This window comes from Astatotilapia calliptera, chromosome 13 (genome assembly GCF_900246225.1).
Source record: "Astatotilapia calliptera chromosome 13, fAstCal1.2, whole genome shotgun sequence".
Lineage (NCBI taxonomy): Eukaryota > Metazoa > Chordata > Actinopteri > Cichliformes > Cichlidae > Astatotilapia > Astatotilapia calliptera.
Genome location: NC_039314.1, coordinates 29,911,368 through 29,934,418, shown reverse-complemented (window position 1 = coordinate 29,934,418; position 23,051 = coordinate 29,911,368). Strand labels below are relative to the sequence as shown.

The 23,051-nt window shown below is 47.3% G+C and overlaps 2 protein-coding genes across 5 annotated transcripts in view; both read left to right on the top strand.

The window, feature by feature from the left end:
* Positions 1-18,375, top strand: part of psda (pleckstrin and Sec7 domain containing a) — a 48,641-nt gene extending 30,266 nt beyond the window's left edge. The window contains exons 8-19 of the mRNA XM_026189008.1: positions 1,223-1,420; positions 3,099-3,179; positions 3,603-3,715; positions 3,791-3,849; positions 4,841-4,930; positions 11,285-11,328; positions 12,049-12,239; positions 12,335-12,405; positions 12,935-13,092; positions 13,234-13,378; positions 13,461-13,604; positions 14,446-18,375. Of these exons, the coding sequence (XP_026044793.1) occupies positions 1,223-1,420; positions 3,099-3,179; positions 3,603-3,715; positions 3,791-3,849; positions 4,841-4,930; positions 11,285-11,328; positions 12,049-12,239; positions 12,335-12,405; positions 12,935-13,092; positions 13,234-13,378; positions 13,461-13,604; positions 14,446-14,769 (1,618 nt within the window). The 3' untranslated portion in view covers positions 14,770-18,375. The remainder of the gene's footprint in view (positions 1-1,222; positions 1,421-3,098; positions 3,180-3,602; positions 3,716-3,790; positions 3,850-4,840; positions 4,931-11,284; positions 11,329-12,048; positions 12,240-12,334; positions 12,406-12,934; positions 13,093-13,233; positions 13,379-13,460; positions 13,605-14,445) is intronic.
* On the top strand, positions 4,953-8,261 carry LOC113034478 (uncharacterized). Of its 4 annotated transcripts, none has more exons than XM_026189011.1 (2): positions 4,953-6,321; positions 6,610-8,261. In XM_026189011.1, exons 1-2 carry the CDS (start codon positions 6,309-6,311, stop codon positions 7,884-7,886), a joined length of 1,290 nt encoding a protein of 429 aa, XP_026044796.1. In that variant the 5' UTR covers positions 4,953-6,308; the 3' UTR covers positions 7,887-8,261. The 4 variants fall into 4 exon arrangements, with proteins under 4 accessions (XP_026044796.1, XP_026044794.1, XP_026044795.1 ...); XM_026189009.1 differs by having other exon boundaries at positions 4,953-6,693; positions 6,778-8,261; XM_026189010.1 differs by having other exon boundaries at positions 4,953-7,698; positions 7,802-8,261.
* Positions 18,376-23,051: the final 4,676 nt, after the last annotated feature.

Here is a 23,051-nt window from a genome sequence, read left to right as displayed (position 1 = left end):
CATCCATCCACCTAACAGAACGTCCATCCAATTATCCGTCCAGCCAACCGAACATCCAAACATCCAACCGAGCATCCATCCAAACAACCAAGCATCCATCCATCCATCCATCCACCGAACCGAGCATCCATCCAACTATCTGTCCAGCCAACCGAACATCCAAACAACCAAGCATCCATCCATCCATCCATCCATCCACCTAACAGAACGTCCGTCCAATTATCCGTCCAGCCAACCGAACATCCAAACATCCAACCGAGCATCCATCCATCCAAACAACCAAGCATCCATCCATCCATTCAAACAACCATCCGTCTGTCCTTCCGTACACCCAACCAACCCCCCTCTAAAGCTCGGGTGTCAGACTCTTGAAAAGGTGTCCCTGTTGCAACACACCTGACTAAAATTAAAAGGTCATTAGACTAATTAACTTGACTGCATGCTGAGGTGGCAGTTCAGCCTTTTGATTCATGTTACAGAAGCTGATGAGTGAACGAACACGGTGCAATAAAAGAACTTTTAGAAGTACATTTTTCCGAACACTTATATTTATTTAAATTTACTTCAGTAGGGTTAGGGGTCGCCACCTTGCAGTCTAGTTCATTAGAGTCTTGCTAATGACCTTTTAATTTTAGTCAGGTGTGTTGCAGCAGGGATACGTTTTCACTCCCCGAGGCATGGGGTTTGACACCCCTGCTCTAAAGTGTTTCTGAGTTTTGGAAGTTGAACTGCGTCTTTTACTTGGAGTTTCTCCATATTGATGTGCGTCTCCGTTAACATCCCTCCGACCTGTACATTCGGGTATAAGCCTGTCACAGAGATGTGGAATGCAGTAATCTTTAAAAGCTTGTAGTCTGGTCACTGAGCTGAGTCTAAGTTCAGTGACTGTTGGGGAGCAGGCTGATTCCAGGCAAAGGGTTTGAGTTTCCCCCTCCAACTGTCCACAGTTGGGTGTTATTCCTCCTTACCCTGAAGCTGAAACTTTTAAGGGATCTTTTCCTCTCCTGCTCAGCTGAGCCTTAAATCCAACAGATTTCCTCACATTAAACCAGAGTCCTCCTCGTGTTTGTAACATTTAAGATAAACTCCAAGTGTTTTTGTGTCGCGTGTTTGCGTCACAGGAGGAACTCTGAGAACAGGAACCAGAAATCATTTTGTCCTTCAGTGAAAAAGGATCTGAAAGTCCTGAAGCATGAATCTCCTTTTGTGTTTATGTTGTCAGGGAGCGTCCAGTGAATCGACCGCCCGAGCTGCTCTACCCGCAGGCCGATGTGGCGGAGCGCCTGGCACTCGGCGGCAGTGACGACACGCTGGCCAACGGCATGAAGCCCGACCTGGAGGCGGCTAAACGTCTCGCCAAACGCCTCTACAACCTGGAGGGCTTCAGGAAGTCTGACGTCGCTCGCCAGCTCAGCAAGAAGTCAGTGTGTGTGTGTGTGTGTGTGTGTGTGTGTGTGTGTGTGTGTGTGTGTTAAAACTTTGGGCTCGCAGAGTAACATGAAGAGCAGGGGACTTCATGCAGAACAGTTGATGAATTAAATTTTATTTATACAGCGCCAAATCACAACAACAGTCGCCTCAAGGTCTTTATATTGTAAGGCAGACCCTACAATAACACATACAGAGAAAAACCCAACAATCATATGACCCCCTATGAGCAGCACTTTGGCGACAGTGGGAAGGAAAAACTCCCTTTTAACAGGAAGAAACCTCCGACAGAACCAGGCTCAGGGAGGGGCGGGGCCATCTGCTGTGATTGGTTGGGGTGAGAGAAGGAAGACAGGATACAGACATGCTGTGGAAGAGAGACAGAGATTAATAACAGATATGATTCAATGCAGAGAGGTCTGTTAATACATAGTGAGTGAAGAAGAAACACCCAATGCATCATGGGAATCCCCGGCAGCCTACGTCTATTGCAGCATAACTAAGGGAGGATTCAGGGTCACCTGGTCCAGCCCTAACTATATGCTTTAGCAAAAAGGAAAGTTTGAAGCCTAATCTTGAAAGTAGAGATAGTGTCTGTCTCCTGAATCCAAACTGGAAGCTGGTTCCACAGAAGAGGGGCCTGAAAACTGAAGGCTCTGCCTCCCATTCTACTTTTAAATACTCTAGGAACAACAAGTAGGCCTGCAGAGCGAGAGCGAAGTGCTCTAATAGGGTGATATGGTACTACAAGGTCATTAAGATAAGATGGGACCTGATTATTTAAGACCTTGTATGTGAGGAGCAGGATTTTGAATTCTGGATTTAACAGGAAGCCAAAACAGGAGAAATCTGCTCTCTCTTTCTAGTCCCTGTCAGGACTCTTGCTGCAGCATTTTGGATCAGCTGAAGGCTTTTCAGCGAGTTTTAGTGTGTGGCCTTTACAGCAGTACACCTGCACACAGAGCTGGTTCACAACATTACATTTTTTCACATCCAACAAAAACAGGAATTTCCAGCGTGCAGTGAACATATCATGGCCTCCTGCTGGTCACACTGCAGCGACTCAACCAGCTAACCGATGATGTCACCGCGCAGTTAGCGCGGGCAGATTCAGCAGAGCTAATGTCCTGATTTCACTTCCTTGAGTCTGAGTGACACGTCACGGGACGAGCTAGTCGAGCTTTACTGTTACTTCCTGGTTCCAGGTTTAATATAAACATGCAGATTTTTACTTCCTGTTCACCTTTCAGGTAAAGTTCTGGTTTGCAGGTGGAGGTTTAATGCTCTGTTCTTTTCTGTAATATCCTGTCACAGAAATAAGGCAGCCGGTGTAGTGATACAGTGATAATCCTTAGTAAAACTTTTTACTTATGCTGCCCCTTTCACATGGAACATGATGCAAAAAGACTGGAAGATAGCAGATCTTATTTCATTAAATGCTTTTAAGTCCAGATTGAGAGAGCCAGAGAAAAATGTTTTTAAAATGTAATTGTTATTTATAATATGTATGTAACTTTGTAATTTCAACGTGTTGTCGCCTCTTGGCCAGGACTCCCTTGCAAAAGAGGTTTTTAATCTCAATGGGACTTTTCCTGGTTAAATAAAGGTTAATAATAATAATAATAAAAAACGTGCTCGTGTTACACCAACACGCCTGCTTCTCTCTGCAGTAATGAGTTCAGTCAGATGGTGGCCGAGGAATATCTCACCAACTTTGACTTCACGGGTCTGACCATCGACCAGGCGCTCAGGTGAGTCCCGCTTCCTGTCCGTGTGTATTTCAGAGCGTGCAGACGCGATTGTCTTACATTCGCTCACTGGCAGCACCTCCCGTCGCTCTGCGGTTCTTTAATGTTTGTGCAACTGCGCGATGGCCTCCTGAACATCTGCAGGAGGTCCAGATGTTCATATGAACCAGTCACGGTGTGCCGTGGCGTGCAGTCAGTCACTTCCTGCGTGCTCTGCTGTCACCTTTCTGATGGAGAAGCTCAGAGTTTAAACGCGGAACTTTTTCTGACTTCATCCCAAATTCTGTCAGTTTACAGCAGGACTGGCACTATCACAGGGCTTAATGTGAAAAACCTGTGCAGTGGGTGTGTCTGTGTTCATCTCACCTGTTCAGGTGTTCTGGTGACATCATAATGAGCTTCTTTAACATCTGTTTCTTCGTTCAGGATGTTTCTGAGGCAGTTTGCTCTGATGGGGGAAACTCAGGAGAGAGAGAGAGTCCTCGCTCATTTCTCCAGGAGGTACAGACAGTGCAACTCGGAGAGCCTGACCAGCGAAGGTACCGTCAGTCCTACCTGTCCTCTTTCACCTGTCCTACCCGTCTGACCCCTCTGTCTGTCGCTCTGTCCCACAGACAGCGTCCACACTCTGACCTGTGCCATCATGCTGCTGAACACGGACCTGCACGGAAACGTGAGTGAACCCGAGCCGTCGGCTGATTGGTAGTTACGTTTAATAGGAACTCCTAATCTGGTCGATTGAAAGCACGTCGGCGTCATCTGCCACTCGAGCGTTCCCGCGAGTTTCCTCCTGTTTCATGTCACCTGCTGCTTCCTTGTTGGTGTGACATACAGGAAATATTAAAGTTCAGTGTGAATTTCATCAATAACAAATTAATAAACGGAAAAAATAATAAAATGATAAATATTTGTTTCCAGAATTTCATTATAATGATATCATTTGAAAAATGTTAAAAAAGGAAAGTTTTATAAAAATGTGAATAAATATAAAAATGAGTAAAGAAATATTCGGAGACGTTAATGTGAAAATCCACTTTGTGTTATTATTGAAATATTGATCTAAAAATGTGACAAATATATGAAAATACTAACAAATAACTGACTGACTCGTCATCACTGAGGAGCGCCGCGGGCTCATCGGGCTCATTCTTCATTTCTGCTAATGAACTTTTTTAAGGAAGTGCTGACTTTTACTGCGGCAACATGCCTGCACGTTTCCTCTGACCGTTACAGCAGGAGTGACAGGAAGACGGTCTCCGCTGCCCCCCTCGCGTTAAACCCGACTCTAGCACCGAATAGAAGGGTTTAACTCCACCTGTGCGGCTTTTATATCAGGTGGAACCGTTTCTGTTTCCAGAGCGTTCTCAGCGCTCCCGTCAGCATCAGCGAGGCGTCCTTTGGTTTGTGGGGTCAGATCCGACCCACAGCTGTTTTAACTTTGGGTAATTTGGGGTAAGACTAGCTTTGCTGCTAACACGGGTGACTTACTGTGTGCTGAGCGGGGACGAGTCGTCCAAGCTCAGCGAGCTGATCTGCTAACCAGCCGATGATTTCACATCCCGAGCTAACGTCACAGATCAGCTGACTGTGTGTTCATGTTCAGTCTGTCACAATCACATCTGAGGTGTGTGTGTGTGTGTGTGTGTGTGTGCGTGTGCGTGCAGAACGTGGGCAAGAGGATGTCCTGCAGCCAGTTCATCTCCAACCTGGAAGGACTCAACAACGGAAAAGATTTTCCCAAAGATCTGCTCAAGGTACGACACACACACACACACACACACACACACACACACACACACACACACACACACACACACACACGCCTATGACTGATTAAAAGACTGCAGCAAGTCCAGCACGCTTCGAGCGCCGGGATGGATGGCCACCGGCCTGCGATGACATCACTGTTGGTGCTTGCAGCTACCGAGCCCACAGACCAGAACGATGCTTACACAAGTGTGAACCCTTAAATGGGCCGCTCCAGCCCAGTGGAGTGCTCGGATTTCAGACCTGTCCCTGTAATGTGGACGCGTCCTCAGCGTGAGGAGTTCAAAGTGACATCGGACTACACAGAGACACTAAAGCATGAGCGCGCACACATCCTTGTTTCCATTCCCTGTGAGGACATTACATTCTTCCAGCCTTACACTAGTCTTCAGCGTTAAATTGGATGATGGGCACTGTGAGGACTGGCTTGGTGTCCTGAGGAGGAGGTGAAGTCCCCGCAGCGATTCTTGGTTTGTGGCCGTCAGAGCAGAAAAAGGAGAGAGATGCATTAATTTTACTTCTTATGGCCGCCAGGCAGAACGAGTGTGCGTGTGCGCGCGTTCGTGGATACGTGTGTCAGTCTCCCACTCTTTTGTTTCCGTCTCAGTTTTTCCATCTCAGCCTCGGAGCGATCAACGTGAATCTGCGTCACCTCTTCACCTCCACCATCATCATCATCGTCGTTGCTCTGTGTTAACGTGTGTGCTGAGTGTTTTCTTGCCTTCAGCTTGGCACTGGTTGGATGGCTGCTTGTTGATGAAGCGCTGAGTGTGTGGGCAGCAGCACCGACTGACTGGCTGAGAGCAGAAAACAGTGAATGTCGAATATTTATGAGACAAAAACATGAATTATCTGCAGTCAGAGAGGAAGGAAAGTCCTCGCGCTGTCCACAGCAGAAGCGCTCTGTATTTGGGACAGTTTGTAAGAAAGGAAACGGATGATCAGATTCAAAGCTCAAGCTCAGACAGTAACACAGTTTACTTCAGTAATAGTCCCAACAGGTGAACAAACACCACAGAAACATCTTTAAATATTCACAGAGCCACAGACGTTGTCCTGGATTGTTTTGTGGTCATTTTTCACTCAGAGTGTCGTTCTGCGTCTCTTTGTGGTCGTTCTGCGTCTCTTTGTGGTCGTTCTGCGTCTCGTTGTGGTCGTTCTGCGTCTCGTTGTGGTCGTTCTGCGTCTCGTTGTGGTCGTTCTGCGTCTCGTTGTGGTCGTTCTGCGTCTCGTTGTGGTCGTTATGTTTCTTTTTGGTCGTTCTGCGTCTCGTTGTGGTCGTTCTGCGTCTCGTTGTGGTCGTTCAGTGTCTCGTTGTGGTCGTTATTTGTCTCGTTGTGGTCGTTCTGTTTCTTTGTGGTCGTTATGTTTCTTTTTGGTCGTTCTGCGTCTCGTTGTGGTCGTTCTGCGTCTCGTTGTGGTCGTTCTGCGTCTCGTTGTGGTCGTTCTGTGTCTCGTTGTGGTCGTTATTTGTCTCGTTGTGGTCGTTATGTTTCTTTTTGGTCGTTCTGCGTCTCTTTGTGGTCGTTCTGCGTCTGTTTGTGGTCGTTCAGCGTCTCGTTGTGGTCGTTATTTGTCTCGTTGTGGTCGTTCTGTTTCTTTTTGGTCGTTCTGCGTCTCGTTGTGGTCGTTATGTTTCTTTGTGGTCGTTCTGCGTCTCTTTGTGGTCGTTCTGCGTCTCTTTGTGGTCGTTCTGCGTCTCTTTGTGGTCGTTCTGCGTCTCTTTGTGGTCGTTCTGCGTCTCTTTGTGGTCGTTCTGCGTCTCGTTGTGGTCGTTCTGCGTCTCTTTGTGGTCGTTCTGCGTCTGTTTGTGGTCGTTCAGTGTCTCGTTGTGGTCGTTATGTTTCTTTTTGGTCGTTCTGTCTCTTTGTGGTCGTTCTGCGTCTGTTTGTGGTCGTTCAGCGTCTCGTTGTGGTCGTTATTTGTCTCGTTGTGGTCGTTATGTTTCTTTTTGGTCGTTCTGCGTCTCTTTGTGGTCGTTCTGTCTCTTTGTGGTCGTTCTGCGTCTGTTTGTGGTCGTTCTGCGTCTGTTTGTGGTCGTTTTGCGTCTCGTTGTGGTCGTTCTGCGTCTCGTTGTGGTCGTTCTGCGTCTCTTTGTGGTCGTTCTGTTTCTTTTTGGTCGTTCTGCGTCTCGTTGTGGTCGTTCTGCGTCTCGTTGTGGTCGTTATGTTTCTTTTTGGTCGTTATGTTTCTTTTTGGTCGTTCTGCGTCTCTTTGTGGTCGTTCTGCGTCTCTTTGTGGTCGTTCTGTTTCTTTTTGGTCGTTCTGCGTCTCTTTGTGGTCGTTCTGCGTCTCTTTGTGGTCGTTCTGCGTCTCTTTGTGGTCGTTCTGCGTCTCTTTGTGGTCGTTCTGCGTCTCTTTGTGGTCGTTCTGCGTCTCTTTGTGGTCGTTCTGCGTCTCTTTGTGGTCGTTATGTTTCTTTTTGGTCGTTCTGCGTCTCGTTGTGGTCGTTATGTTTCTTTTTGGTCGTTCTGCGTCTCGTTGTGGTCGTTCTGCGTCTCTTTGTGGTCGTTCTGCGTCTCTTTGTGGTCGTTATGTTTCTTTTTGGTCGTTCTGCGTCTCTTTGTGGTCGTTCTGCGTCTCTTTGTGGTCGTTCTGCGTCTCTTTGTGGTCGTTATGTTTCTTTTTGGTCGTTCTGCGTCTCGTTGTGGTCGTTCTGCGTCTCGTTGTGGTTGTTCTGCGTCTCGTTGTGGTCGTTCTGCGTCTCGTTGTGGTTGTTCTGCGTCTCGTTGTGGTCGTTCTGCGTCTCTTTGTGGTCGTTATGTTTCTTTTTGGTCGTTCTGCGTCTCGTTGTGGTCGTTCTGCGTCTCGTTGTGGTCGTTCTGCGTCTCGTTGTGGTTGTTCTGCGTCTCTTTGTGGTCTCCTGGTCTCGGCGGCACAGCGAAGGTCAGAGAAGCGCTGATGCTAACGGGCATCAGTGTTAGCATAGTAGGGTCGTTTTAGGCTCGGGTGGAGGAAGCTGCCTCTCTTCATCACGGCGCTGTGAAAACGGTTTCCACAGTTCAACATTCAGGTCCTGAGTGTGCTTTTACTGAAGTTGAGCTAAAACTGATTCTGTATTGATTATTGATTTTATTGGGCGTGAATGTGATTGGTGTCTTCGCTCACACGTCGTCGGCTCGCTGTCATATTTTTCACGTTCAGCTGAATTTGACTTTTTGTTGCTGATCGTCTCTCAGCTGCATTTACATTCAGCTCTGTGAACCCACCGTGACTGACAGCTCCAAGGAGGACAGAAGGCGGGCTGAAGCTCCCATCCCTGGCCTCCGATTGGCTGCTGCAGCTGAGGGAAAATGCGCATTGCGAGAGCGAGGGAAAAAAGAGAGAGGGAGACAGAGGAGGAGGAGGAGGAGGGAGAGCGAGCAAACAGTCCTCAACAGTTCAGTGTCTCAGTGGGGAGGAGGAAGAGAAGACGAAGAAGAGGAGGACGAGTGAGCTCACCTGACCTGACAGAGGGATTCTCCTGCAGGAGGAAATCAAGTGAATGAGGAGGAGGAGAAGAGTGGGAGTGAAGTTGGAGGACGAAGAGATCAAGAGAGATGTGAGGAGGAGGAAGGAGGGATTCTCTCTCTTCATCAGAGTGCAACAGGAGAACCTCCTTTCTCTGCTTTTTTTCTCCTCATTAGCCTCTCCTGTGCCTCCACCTCCGCCCTCCGTCCGTCCGTCCGTCCGTCCGTCCGTCCTCCATCAGGGAGCTGGAGGAAGCTGACGTCAGTTTTGGGGGTGCTCTCTCTCTCTCCTTGTCTGCCTGTGTGGGTGTGCTCGCTCGCCCAGCCTCCCTGCTTTTCCTCTTTTCTTTTTTGGATGTGAGAGCGAGCTGATGCCTCTCCTCCGTCACGCAGCTTTATTTGCAGTCCAGGGATTCTCCTCCGCTAACAGCACCTCCACGGCCGCTGCATCAGGAGGCTCAACAGCAGCACAGACCCCCCAAAATCCAGGACGAGCTCAGAGCTGTGGTTCGGATGATTTTCATGTCACTGCCTCTGAATCGCTGATGGATTAGACACACACACACACACGCACACACACACACACACACACACACCACACACACACACACACCACACACACACACACACACACACACACGCACACACGCACTCTCAGACAGTCTGGAGTGTGCGTGTTTGGAGGCAGATGTGTCGACGGCTGACAGCAACTTTAAAGTCTCAAATTTTCAGTTTTAATTGATTTTGAATTTGATCAAATGTATAAAAACTGTAAAACCCTTTAAAAATATATTAATTTGTAGAAAACGTCAAACGTTTGATGTTGATTGTCTGAATCGCTCATTTCTGCAGCTAAAATTTTCTGCTTTAAATGAATTGCAGTCCAAACATATTAAAGCTAATTGTAAACAGTTATTTATGAAATAGTTTATCAGACATCGGCATAAATGTGATTTATTTTCAAAATAAAATGATTTTAGCTTTCCTAAACAGAAATATGAGTTCGTGCACAAAAAGGCTCATTTTAGCCTTAAAGCCAACATTAATGTCATCTTGTTTGATTTAAAATAGCAAGAATGAAACATTTTGAGTGATAGAAAGTCGTCCCTCAGTTTGGAAATCACAGCCCTGGGACTAAACTATCGTACGTTTGACTCGTAACTGCAGATTCCAGTGCGTTCCAGGCACAGAGGAGTCCACAGGTTTGTTTCTTGGCAGCGTCCTCCTGCTTTCGTGCTTTTGGCTCTGAACACCTGAGCGAGGCTCCGGCCGGCAGCCAGCAGGATCATGAGGCTGATGAAGAGCTGCTGTGTTTTTATGCATAATGAATAGAGCCGGATCCATAATGCAGCAGGCCGAGCTCGCAGAGGCACCATCCATCCAGCCGCTCGTCAGTGGCCGTCATTAGCCCGTCTCTATTTTACACACCCTCACCTCCTCGCTTCCTCGGCTTCTTCCTGCACTCATCTACAGTCTGGAAGCTCGTGACGTGGGTTCGAGTCTGAAGCGACGCAGACCGGCGGTCATCAACGGGCTGGACTTTGTTAGATCCGCCGCGCCGTTCCGTGGAAGCGGTGAATGCTGGCCCAAGGATCTTCTGTACAGGAAACATAAAAAGTTTGGACTTTTTTTATCTGTTGGATCCCGACTCAAACCGCCCAGATGATCGGCGTCAACAGCATCCACTCCACGGGCCGCATGCGCTCGCGCTCGCTGTGCTCGGTCCGGAGCGGGCGGGACTCGAGGGACAACGACCCGTTCAGGTATCCCAGGACCCCCCGCTCCCGCTCTCTCAAACCGCTGGCCTTCCCCGACCTGCTGGGAAAAACCCAGGATGGGCAGCAGCACCCGCAGAGCCGCAAGAAGAAGGTAGAGCCGGAGACACACCTGTGAACCTTTACCTGAACCTGTACCTAAGTTACCCCGTTTAAAAACCTGTGAAGGTTTGTTTTCGTCCTGAAGACGCTCTCCTGACGTGACACACGTTTACAAACCTCTATGAAAGCAATCCTCTGCGCCGACCGCTTCACATTACACCTGTGTTCATCCCTTTGTGATGACATCAGCTGTTTCTTCATATTTCATTGGCTGGTTTTTGTTATTATTGTCGTTGTTGTCGGTCCGTGTCAGACACACATTTATGTTTAGTTCATTAAAATTTTCTTCACGTCTCTGTAATAATGGACAAAGGCCCCTCAGCAGGCTTCCACAATCCGGCCAATCAGAAGAAAGTGGGTTGTCGGTACGGAGTGGGGCTTAAAGGGGGAGGGGCTATACCAGCTGTTTTCAGGCACAGGGTGAACCGAGACTGGGATCAGATACAGATCGATGCTCGAGGGAAAGCGCCTCCACACAGGAAGTGACCCGCTCCTTCCTAAGTTGCTGCCGGCTGGTCCATACTGCACACGCCAGCCTCTGGTTGCCTGGGCAACTAGCTAATTTAAGTACCAGCGGCTCATATGTCAATCAGCTCTCACTGCTAGCTGCTTCAGTCGCGCACATCAAAATATCCCACTTCCTGTCACCAGCGATTATTTTGCTCGCAGGTGCTCGTATGAGGCTGAGTGTCAGCGGCGGTCTCAGGTGATGGCGTGGTTTCCTGTGTGGACGGCCCTTTAAACAGGTAGCACTGGACCAGGTGTGATCGCCCAAGGAAACTCGTCTCCGTTAAAAATGATGACCAGAGCCATTAAATCCACACAGCCAATCAGCACCTGGCTTTTAGGCCATGTGACCATCTTTAGTCTGAGCACGTGAAAAATGTGGATTAAATACTGAATGTCCTATCAAGTAATCAGATTACTGTGAATCCTGAAATCCATATGAGCTCTTCATGTCGTGTGTGTGTGTGTGTGTGTGTGTGTGTGTGTGTGTGTGTGTGTGTTTCTGCAGACGCTGTACAGCTCCATCAAGAACGAGAGGCTGCAGTGGACCATGTGAGTTTCTGCTTCGACACACAGCATGTACAAACATCTCCACTGTGTGTGTGTGTGTGTGTGTGTGTGTGTGTGTGTGTCCCTGCTGCCTTGACTCCCTTATTTAAGCCTCTGTTGCTGTGGTAACCGTTCCCTGCTTCATTCCTGACTGTAATTACAGGTCAGCATCCCAACGCCCATGCCTGACTGTGGACACACACACACACACACACACACACTCATAAATACATAGATTTACTGGGTGTCTGTATCCGTTCAGCATCTGTCCGCCCTCGTGTTCAGCCTGTTCTTTCTCCTAAACTGTTTCCTTCCTGTGTGACATTCAGCTTCTTTCTGATAAATAACGTATTTATTCAGGTCACGTTTAACATTCATGCTGTTATGAAGAGAAATCATCTAAAAATCTCTGCCATCAAACAGCTGACGACTTTCAGCAGGTTCGAAAACTTCTGTTAAAATGATAACCTGGTGAAATGGATCCACTGAGAGGATGAAACTGATTGACAGGCTGACACAGGAAATGAGGTCATTTATTCATTTATGAGAATTAAAGAAAATGAAGTGCAAGGTGACGGTAAGCGGAAAACATGAACCCGACGGGATGATGGAAGAGAACGGTGTTACCCGAGCGAGTCGTTAGCAATGAAACGTAAACACGCTCTGCGATGGCGACGAGGACGAGCTGACGCAGGCTCTTTTAAACTGTTTCCTCTCTTGAAGTGATGAAGAGGAGTTGAGGAAGTCCATGTCGGAGTTGGCGGACATTAGAACAGACTCTGCCTCCCACACCATGAAACGCCTCGGGAGTAGCGGAAACCCGCTGGTGGGCGTGGCCCATCAGGCCGATGGCGAGCTGTACAAGAGCGGCTTCCTGGTCCGCAAAGTCCACGCCGACCCCGACGGGAAGAGAAGTACACCGCTCCTCCTCCTTCAGTTTTCAGTTTTGCCACGCCCCCTGTCAGCTGATCCCTCACTTCCTGTTTGTTTGGTGTTTGTGCTGTTGCAGCGCCGCGGGGGAAGAGGGGGTGGAAGTCCTTCTACGCCATGCTGAAGGGCATGGTCCTCTACCTGCAGAAGGTAAGCGTCTGCACTACGTTTCCCAGCAGCCCCTCTCTCTGTTTGTGTCCCCGGGTCAGGCGCAGGACAGGAAACGCAGCGAGCTGATTAGGCGTCAGCCTGTTTTTCTATCTGCACGGATTCCAGAGCGGCAGTTTTTAACGTCTCCGCCCACCGCCGCGTTCATCTTTAACTTTAGAGCTTTGATTAAAATATCTGAACTAGTGAGGCCTGCTTTACACACTGCCGCACAAAAGTAAGTGGACGGGTTAAACTATAAAGCGTGAGTACCCGTCCACATACTTATGGACTCCTCGCAGCTCCACTTTAACATGAAAACACAGATTTTTGTGCCATGAGAACTTTTTCTCTGAAACTTTGTCAGAGCTTTGAAAGAACCGTTTCAGTTTCAAAGATTTCTTTTTAACTCCTTTAATCAGAAACGGCGAGCGTTTATAGCGAGACAGTCGAGCTGGAATGTGGTGAGCATCGCGTTTAAGCGTCTTTCATGTTTGAGTTTCTGGAGAGCTGACGCCAATCTGATCCGCAGGACGAGTACCGAGCTGAGAAGGAGCTGACGGAGGAGGACGTGAAGAACGCCGTGTCCATCCATCACTCTCTGGCCATGCGGGCTGCCGATTACAGCAAGAGGCCCAACGTGTTCTACCTGCGGACCGCCGACTGGAGGGTCTTCCTGTTCCAGGCCCCGTAAGCACCTCAGTCTGTCTGTGTTAAGGGAGAGGGGGGAGGAGGGTTTCCAAGCAGCTTGCAGGCAGTACAAGAAGGACAAACAGCTTAAACTAAACCGGACGAGACAGGAAGTTACGGTGTTTCCTGTGTTTCCTGCAGGAACGCTGAGCAGATGCAGTCGTGGATCACGCGCATCAACGTAGTTGCGGCCATGTTTTCTGCTCCCCCGTTCCCGGCCGCGATCGGGTCCCAGAAGAAGTTCAGCCGTCCTCTACTGCCGGGATCCAACACTAAACTGTCACAGGTAAAAACGCCGTCGCCGTCCTTTTCAGCTCCGCCCACTTTCACCAGACTCACACCTCTTCCCCCACCCTCTGTCCCGACAGGAGGAGCAGGTCAAATCTCACGAGAACCGTTTCAGGGCGGTGTCCTCTGAGCTGTCTGACCTCACCGCCGCTACGCCGGACCGAAAGGTGAAAGGTCGTGAGCTGGAGGAGCAGAAACTCCGACAGGAGTACCTGGAGTTTGAGGTGAGGAGGTTAAAATAACCCGCAGGAAGTATTTCAGTACTTGTATTCAGTACTGAATCTGCACCTTATTATGGAGGACCAAAGCTGCCAAAAATAAATGTTTACAAAATAATTTTTAAATGCATTTCAATGAAATACGATATTCATTAAAAATAGTTAGCAGTTAAATTAAAAGAAAGAAGTTAATTAATTAATTAATGATTTCGTAGAAAAAATTATTCCAGGCCAAGTATGGAGGACCAGAGATGCCAAAGTCCAAGTTAATTAGATTCACTACCTTATTCTTGTTTTTGACTTTTGATTTTTTTGATCGAGTCACTTATTTGTGGGTTTTTTGTTTTATTTTTGATTTTTGATTTTTTGTTTGCGGTTTTGGTCCTCCGTACCTTGGAACCAAACCCAGACGTTATTGGAGCAGACGATAACCGGAGTTGTGCTTTGTTTGTGGCGGCGTTTCATCTTCGTCTCGTGTTTTTTGTCTCCGGCTGAATGCGAAGCCGTAAAATGTCTTCTGCCTCGCGTCTGCTCGTCTTCGTCACAGACGGTCGCTGCATCAGTCTGTCGGGTGTCGAACAGGCTGCACACACTCCAGCACGCCGTGTTCTTAGAGGAAGGAACACAGCGCCGTTTTCCTGCCCCCTTCACACACAAGGTTTCGCCCTGATGTCACATAACAACAGAGATGCTGGAAAACCGGAGAGAAGCACCGTTATTATTATTAATAATAATAATAATAATGATGATTTATCAGGTCAGACTCTGAAAAGCCCCCTGATTGGTCCTCGTTAGACCCAGAACAGCACTTTCGTTGTTCACATCTCCTCCTTCTTCTCTCCCACAGAAAACCCGGTACGGTACGTACGCCATGCTGCTTCGGGCCAAGCTGGCGAGCGGCGATGAGGACCTTTCCGCCTTTGAGGCTCGGCTGTTTGATGACGGCGGCCTGCAGAGGGCGCACTCCAGCCCCTCGCTGCCCCAGGACACCACCAACAAGGAAAAGACCCGCAGCTCCAAGACGTCAAAGAGCCTGAAGGTCACGTCCTCCTCGACCTCCAAGGCCGGCGGCAGCAGCAGCAGGGAGGCGAGCAAGAAGAAGAACGGCGGTGGGAGCGGCCAGCGGGCGGAGCTGGAGAAACAGAGCAGCAAACAGGAGGAGGCGCCGTAAAGGGGTGAGGACGGCGTCGTGTAAGTGTCATGTAGCTGGAGACGGACACGGAGCATCATGGGTAGCAGGCTGACATCCTCCTTTAAACCTTTTCTGTTAAACCTCAGTCGCCTGATTGGCCGAGACGTTCGAGGTCCGCGGGAGAGGAGACGCCTGTCAGGTCTGAGGGCGACCCGATGGGCGAGTCGTCCAGGAAACACTAACACGGTTCATCGCTCAGCCGTCCCTTTATTTCCCATAGGCCTCAGCAGGAACGGACAGCTGCAGACTTTCAGAATAAAAGCTTTACTTCCTGCTGGAGTGTGAGTAGCCGCTCAGCTTTCAGCTGCAGCGGGAACTTTTTATTTTAGTCCTCGACCTCACCGCCGCCGCTCTGCTTCTCCCATTAACCCACAGGAGAGCGGGTTGCCATGTCGACGTTATGTGACGGACAGAGTGCGTGGGACTGTTGCCATGGCAACCGAGCAAAGGGGACAAGAGAGCGAGAGATAAACAAACAAACAAAGGGAGCGGCCACACAGGAACGCCGAACCTCCTCGTCCTCTGCACTCCACTGAGCGCGTGCGAGTGTGTGTGTGTGTGAGTGTGCACAGTAATCACAGTAGTGCTGCGTTGATGTGTAAATACAGCCTGAACATGCTGGATGGAGACGGGTTTTTAGTTTTTCTGACTTCTGCTGGAAAAAAACAGGCTGTACGGAAGACCATTAGTGACAAAAATCTGCTGAGGGAACAAAATAAAACTTCAGGAGTTCACACTGCAGAGAGCCAGGTGTCTTATTTATTCAGATTTTGATGTTTTGTTGTTTGTACTACTTGAAAATCTTTAACTTTAAAAACCACAAGTTAAAAATCTCAGTGTGAACTTTTAAATAAAAATATGAGGATAAATTTAAATTTAAGAGAGAAATTTTGGAAAATCGAACATTTTTGGTGAGAGTATGTTTAATTTTTTCTCTTGTTGAAAAAGTCGGATTTGTTTTGCAGCTGGTTTCACTCTGTGGGTTTTGTCACTAATGGGCTTCCATAGTTTCTGTGTGTGCTGGAGTCCGTCCACCTCATCGTCATGAGGACGGTGTTCTTCTTCATGTAAATCTCATTTAACATGTTTGTAAAGTGCTGTGGACCAAACAGGTGACAGGTGGATTCGGTCACATGACCGTAGGAGAGGAGGAGTTGAGAGTTATTATTGTGTAAACCTTTCTCGTCGTTGACATCCAGGAAGAAGCACCTGACAGCTTTCTGTTAAAGAGCCCTTTGTTTCAAATCCTGACCAGCGTGCTGATGTTCAGCAGCAGTTTCCTCTTTCAGCCACCAGGGGTCGCCAGAGTGCTGTAAGCGTCCACCAACATGTTCTTCACTGGCGGAGGTCGTCAGTCAGGGTGTTAATGTGACAGCGTGGTCTCGTCTGAGCTCAACGCTGTGTGGAAATGTTGTTTCCCACTTTGAGAGTTCAGATTACAGCCCAGAGCGTCTCTGACACCATGACTGAAAACGAGATGTGTGCCAAAAACTGAACATTAGTCCTGAATCACAGTGTTGATGGACGTGCGTTCAACCAGAGGGATCTAATCTGCTCTGTTTACATCCAGGTTCTGAGAATATTATAAATAATCTACACAATCCTAACGTCTCCCTCTGATCCGGTGAAGATGACTTCCTGTTCAGTAGGTACTCTTTTAATTCTGAAATAAGTGCTGACCTTTATTTTTTAGACAGTAAAATCTGTGACTTCAGGTGGATTTGAATATTGGCACTCTGTGACTTCTGTACCTCAGCAGGTCTGAAGCTCAGGAACAGGAAGTTTTTTTTATGTAAAGCTGCAGAGTTTGCACGATGCAGCTCATCAGGCTGACAGTGACAGGGAAGGCCTCCAGGTGGCAGCAGAGGATCAATGTTGAACTCTAACGTCAGGGAAAAACTCTGAAGCTTGTTTCTGTCACTGTTGGCCACGTAATGCTGGAACCGCCGGCGTCGTCTGTGGAGGAAACTCGAGGCTGTGGAAAAAAGAGAAAAAGGGGAAACGGCAGCTTCCACGCTGGAATCAGGAAAAACGTTCTGGACTATTATCTCCAGAACAAGCGTCTCCACGCTGTGTTTCAGCTGCAGGTACAACGCCACAGAGGGAACATTTCAAAGGTACCGAACAGAAATCAGTTCTTTGTGAACATTTTTACCTCATAACATGAAACCCGGGTCACTGGGAGTCTTCATGTGACTGAAAACAAGGAAAAAAACGCTTTTAGGTATTCTGGACACAAGAAGTCCGCTCAGTTTAAGCTGGCGTCTTTGGAAAAACCTGAATCCATCCTGAGTTTTAACCTGCATTCTGTCTAATGTCCAGCAGGGGGCGGCTTGTATAGAAGTGAACTTGTGGTCTCAGTCGCAGCTTTCAGGTCTTTGTTTATAAAACAGACTCATCGTAGTTTTGTCCGTGTTTGAGGTTTGCTCCCCTCGCCTTCTCGCAGTTCCCGACGTGAGGCTGGAAGATCCAGCTGGGGGCGTCTGTGGCATCAGCTAACAGGGCACTGCTGCAGAGCTGTGATTGGTCCATACCAGGAACACAGCCTGTAGTTAAAAGATGGACGGCGCTCTGGGGAACGAGTCATGTTTGGAGCACTTTTGAGGAACTGCGGCTCTGAATTGTTCGGCTCGTTTGCGACGCTCTCGTCTCGTTGGCCCGTCTCTGAGCACAGCTCCGCCGGTACCTTTGAAATGGCTCCGAACTCTCTGCTGATTCCTGAAGAGTCAGCATCCGTTTGAAAATCCATCATCCTTCTCTTCAACATCAACACGCCTACGGCTGCAGGAATCATTTTTCCATATGTAGATGCAGCGTGATCTTTCAGATTAGGATGAAGGATGAGGAGGAGGTCGGGGTGGATGGAGGGTGAACAAAGCCCTCGGGTCTTCTGAGCTCTGGTTGAGGTTCAGGAAACCATTTTGGTTCAGTGTACATAAATCGTTTGTGGCTTTTTCCTGAGCCTGGACCTGGAGCTGCGCGCAGGTGACCGCCGGGCGGCAGGATTTGGGTCAGCGATGCCGTGGATCTCCGTGCGGAGAAATCGCTGCTTCGCCTGCTAACTTTTCTCGTTTCTGCTCCCGCGGTGCCGACTCCTATTTATCTCCCACATATCCTGTAACACTCCGTGTATTTCCGCACTGTGCAACGTGAAGCAGCGTAGGATGACTTTGTGTGAGCGTCGCGGCCGCTTTCAGCTCTTCGTCTGTGTCCTGTAAATAAATGTTCGCATTAACCTCGAGAAGCCATATCGTAGTTGGGCTGGACGCCTAGCTAGCGCTCGCTGCGTTTTAGAGCACTTTGGTTTAGATATTTTAGAGTGACGCAGAGGTTGAGCCTCCTCAGAGAGGCGGCGCCATTAATTTATTCTGCTCGTCTCTCGAAGGACGACAAACTAGTTCCTGTGAAAACTTGCTTTGTTTTTGGGCTTTGCTGCGGCCTGAATGTTCGCCGCCGGCTCGCCGATTAGTATCTGTACATACGCTGTCACTTCCTGTGAGGTTTGGTATTAGTGAAACGCAAACAACTTGTTTGTATCATCCTGAAGGCTTCGAGGCAAAAAATAAAGAGATTTTCAAAAGAAAACATCGACGTTGAGTATTTTTATTCAAAGGATCGTGAAGAGCTCCGTGCGAGTCACGGCTCCTCTGACTCGGTAGGCGTGGCTGGGATTTGAACCCAGCACCTTCGGTTTACAGGCTCACGTTTTAAGCTGCAGAACCTCGGTGCAACCTCACCTGATGCACCGACTTCAAGGAGCTGTGACAGTCCAGCCCCTTCGATGTGAAAACACTCTTAATGATTGTTATCTGCTTAATGTCTCCTCTTAGTAGTTTTAACATGATTCCTGTCATCTGTATGCAGACGCTGTCATTTCTATTAAAACCCGCCTCTCTTTTACTATTCAGCCATTTTCTGGAAGCCTGCCGAGGGGCAGCACCCGTTGGTTTCAAAGTTTGAAAGGCTTCTGGTGCCTCGCTGGTTATCAAAAGCTCCAGCTGCTAACTCAGAAACAACTGTTGAAAACGACCTTAGAAGAAATGTTTATATTCATGAGCATTTTTACATTAATAGAAGAACGAACAACAGTGAGGAATTATTCATTCAACAGTATTTGTAAGAAACATTGCATATTATATTATATACGAGGGCCAATGCATTTTCATTTAAGAATCAAAGTATACGTTCATTTAAGAGAAAATAAATAGCAGATTTTTGTTTTGCTTTCAAGAATGCTAAGTTTGAACATCTAAACGTCTCTGTGATGACATGGAGCTCCTGTTTGGCTTTTGTTAGCTTTTTAGGATGGAGGTCATCATTTTTGCCACTAAAGTAAAATTCCATCCATCAGGCAGATTTCATACCTGCTGATCTCTAATGTGGAACTTGACCTGCAGTGGCAGGACTATAGCTTCACAGCATAAGTTAGCAGGACGATTGTAAGAAGTAAACCACCTCTGTGGCACAGAAAACCAGGATCGACCCTGAGGTTATCGGGATGAGTCAAAGATCCTGTTTCCTAGGCCTCTAATACTATGAAGAAAGACTTTAAGCTTGTCTAAGTAACTTCAGGGTTGACGCTGGGTTTTATTTTACAATCATTGAAATTTTGTATGCATGTATAGAAACATTAATATTACTATATGATTCTTTAATGTCATTTCACTGTACTTGCTGTCAGGGCGCCGATGTCTTTTTAAACTGACCCCAGAGCAGAGACGACGGAGCTGGTTAGCAAAACAAAAGTGAGCCTTTGAACAACTATGAACTGGGAAAACGATGATGACTGCGGTGAGGAACAACAGACCAGGGCCGTGCAGAGAGGTTTAAAGGGGCGGGTGCCCAAAGTTAAAAAGGGGCACATTGAACCAGGCTGAATAACAACAACACACATTCATCAAGAGTCTAATATGGGAAGGGCAGGGCTGTGTTGATCTGAGACTGTAGACATTAAAAAGTCCACAGGAGAGATGGTAGCAGATTAAACAAGTGTCATGAGATAATAACAAAATGCAAAGATTGGTGACAGCGCTTGGAACCATAAGGACACAAAAAACTGTGAGAAATAATTTAGGCTCTGCCTGTGAATCACTCTTTGCTTCTCTTCTTCCTTCCATCCCATCATTTCATATATCACTCTCCACTTGCTGTCTATCTGAGAACAAGGCACAACTTGCTATTGCAATAAACTATAATCTAATTATCCACACCTAACAACTCCAGCACTTAATCTATAATAAAATGATGACAGAAAAATGTTATAGCCCTGCCTTTAGTAGCCTCACACAGCTCCTACTGTTTCCTCCTCATGTCCTTACCAGCCATGTCTGCACAATGTTATATCATGAGTAATATTTTTTTTAAAAATCCATCTAAATAAAACACACACATGCACACACACACAGTGACATGTTAGACCTTCTTCAGAATACTGTATATACTATGGGCATCATGGTGCTGATCCAGAATCCTTACATATTTATTACTAGAGCTACAATAATAAAGCAATGAGGAGGGGGAAGTAATAAATATGAAATAATGTATTTATGATGATTCCATGTGTTTCACTATCCACTCTGTGCAGGGCAAAGCTTATTACATGTTTAAACTGCAGAGATACAATCATTTTACTGCTGTAAAATCCACATTTTGTCTTATTTAAAATATAAATCTAATATAATCTGCTTCTTAATGTATGTTCTTTAAAATACAGCGTGTGTTTTTTAAAATATTATAATAATGCATAATTATGTGGACATGCATATTAGATCGTTTTTTAGTGAAATATAATCCCTCCAGAAAGGCAGGAAAAGCCCAGAAACTTACTTTAAAACTAAATATGTTCCCTAAATATGTGACACAGCTGCAGACCCATGACAGCCTTACACAGGTAGCCAGCAGCTGTGACCAGCACTACCTGTGCAGTTAATAAAAGGACAGGTAATGTTTGTCGCGCTGTTGCACACACAGCACGCTCGTTTGTTTCAGTTCGTCAGTCCAACGTGTACGTAATAAGCTGATACTCCTGGGTGCTACACACTACAGTGTGCGCTGTACACCTACTTACTGGTTGTGTCGCATCAGTCTGTGTCTCTGAGTTAACTTGTGTTTCTCCTGCAGCTCCGGACCGCTAAAAATGCGCGTGCTCTTTGTGAGCTCGTTCCCGGCTCGTAACCAGCGCGTTCTGCCGTCAAGGGCGATCATTGGTTAAATGTGGTCATGTGACTGATGCAAGCCAGATCCTTTTATTTAGCAAAACTGTGATTAATAGTTAAATATTATTGTTGAGGAGCACAGACAGGACTCCGCACACACACATTAAAAATTATTATTTTTTTAAAAGTTGCCTCAACAAAAGGGCACTTTGGGCACCCATCAGGAAAGGGGCGGGTGCTCAAGCCCCTCTAGCCCCCCCCCTCTGCACGTGCCTGCAACAGACGACCGAAACACACAGGCTGTATCCCAATCCAGGGTCTGCAGCCTTAAAGGCCGCATTTTAAGGCCGATTACATGGCCCAACATATCCCAGAATGCATAGCGCGGCGGTGGGTGTGGATAATTTTGCAGGAAAAAAAAAACGGCGGATGAGGGGCGGCCGAAGAGTGAACTTTAAGTACTGAATATGATGTCACTTATTTATGTGCAAATGTTTAATAACGAAGAACATTAAAACATGACTGTTGGCCACATGTCGGCAAAGTCATGTGACATTAGTGACGTTTGTACTAACTTGGTTTTAAAGCCTTTACTTTAAAATATACGCCGTTCAATAGCTGAGCTTAATCTCACAGAGAATGATCAAAGCTCATGTAGAAACAAACACATGAACAAAAGATTTTCTCCTTCATTTCTGTCAAACACAGCTGTATGACACGTTTCCAGCTGTTAGTATCATGGTTGCTAGGCAACCTGGGCATCACAACGGAGGTTAGACCGTCCCATTTCACAAGCCTCGCACTTCCGGCCTTAGCGGTCTTTAAGTACGCGGCCCTTGAGGATCGTTGAGGCTGCAGACCCTGAATTGGGATACAGCCACAGACTAGAGGTAATCTGGGGAGTGGAAACACATGAGGAAACAGCTGACACTAACAAACCTAACGACTCTGTCAAAATAAAACAGGAAACACTGAGAAAACACAATAATCAAAGAATAAAACAGGAAATACACAAAACACTGAGTGGCAGACCCGGTGCTGTGACACAGACAGGACTTTGTACCTACGCTGAGGCTACTACTGGCTAATCTTCCCTCCCTCACATAGTGACAGTTTTTCCAGCAATGACATCATCTAGTAAATGAATTCATGGCGTATGCCAAATTTGGCAAGTTCTGGTCATGAGTTATCTAAAAATAAATCTGTTCGTCACACAAAGAAACAACTTGATCAACAGCCGATAAACTCATGTCATTGAACTTGGTCTCCCACTCGTATCTAAATATGCGTCTGAGGTCTGATCGGGTGAAGCGGGTTCTGCTGTAGGTTACCAGTGTTGCACTGTGCTGTGAACACTGAGGAAGTTTACCCACACACACAGACCAGTTCGTCCTCTTTGACTCCCACCACCCTCGGGAACACAAACTGGGAGTAATCAGGACAACACAGAAAATGTTCCCACAAAGGAACACACATGTGCAAAGGAGGCTCTTAAAACAAGGTTATCATCAAATCAGAGAAGCTGCACAGAAACGAAGGTCAGACACCAACGAGGGAGAATCAGAAGGACAAACAGGAAGTCAGGTTTGTCAGACAGTCTTCTCCCAGCACGATGTCCCAGTGTAGCTCAGACACACAACAACACAGCAGTGCAGGGAGGACCTCTGCACAGGAGACAGATGCAGTGAAAGAATCCACGATGCAGTCTGAGCTCCTCCGTCTCCAGGTGGATCAATCCTGTGCTGATGGTGAGCCGCCACTTTTTGTTCGCCTCTTGGATCAGAGTTAAAATCCTCTTGCTGAGAGATTACGGTGTGTCAAACACCTGAGACCGCGATCTTAGCTCCTCCTTTAAACTTACCTCAGAAAACGCGGCCACATGGCGGGCAGGTCGCCGTCTTTTCATTCTGGTAAACTTCAATGTTTATTTTTAATTCCTCTCTGAAGTGCGGTCTGATTGGCTCATATTTCACATCAAACTTATACGTTTAGTTTTGGTATCGTCACTTTATTTTTGAGGTGCTGGGATCGTCCATATCAGGGAGCAGGCGTGCTGCGTTTCAGACCGGACAGAAAATGGGAAATTCCAGTTTCCAGAATGGAGAA

Bases quoted from the DNA above. Each gene is read 5' to 3' on its own strand.
- LOC113034478 (XM_026189009.1), top strand. From the start codon at position 6,309: ATGTTTCTTTTTGGTCGTTCTGCGTCTCGTTGTGGTCGTTCTGCGTCT. The intron at 6,694-6,777 runs GTCGTTCTGCGT...TGTCTCGTTGTG, and splicing joins TCGTTCTGCGTCTCTTTGTG to GTCGTTATGTTTCTTTTTGG.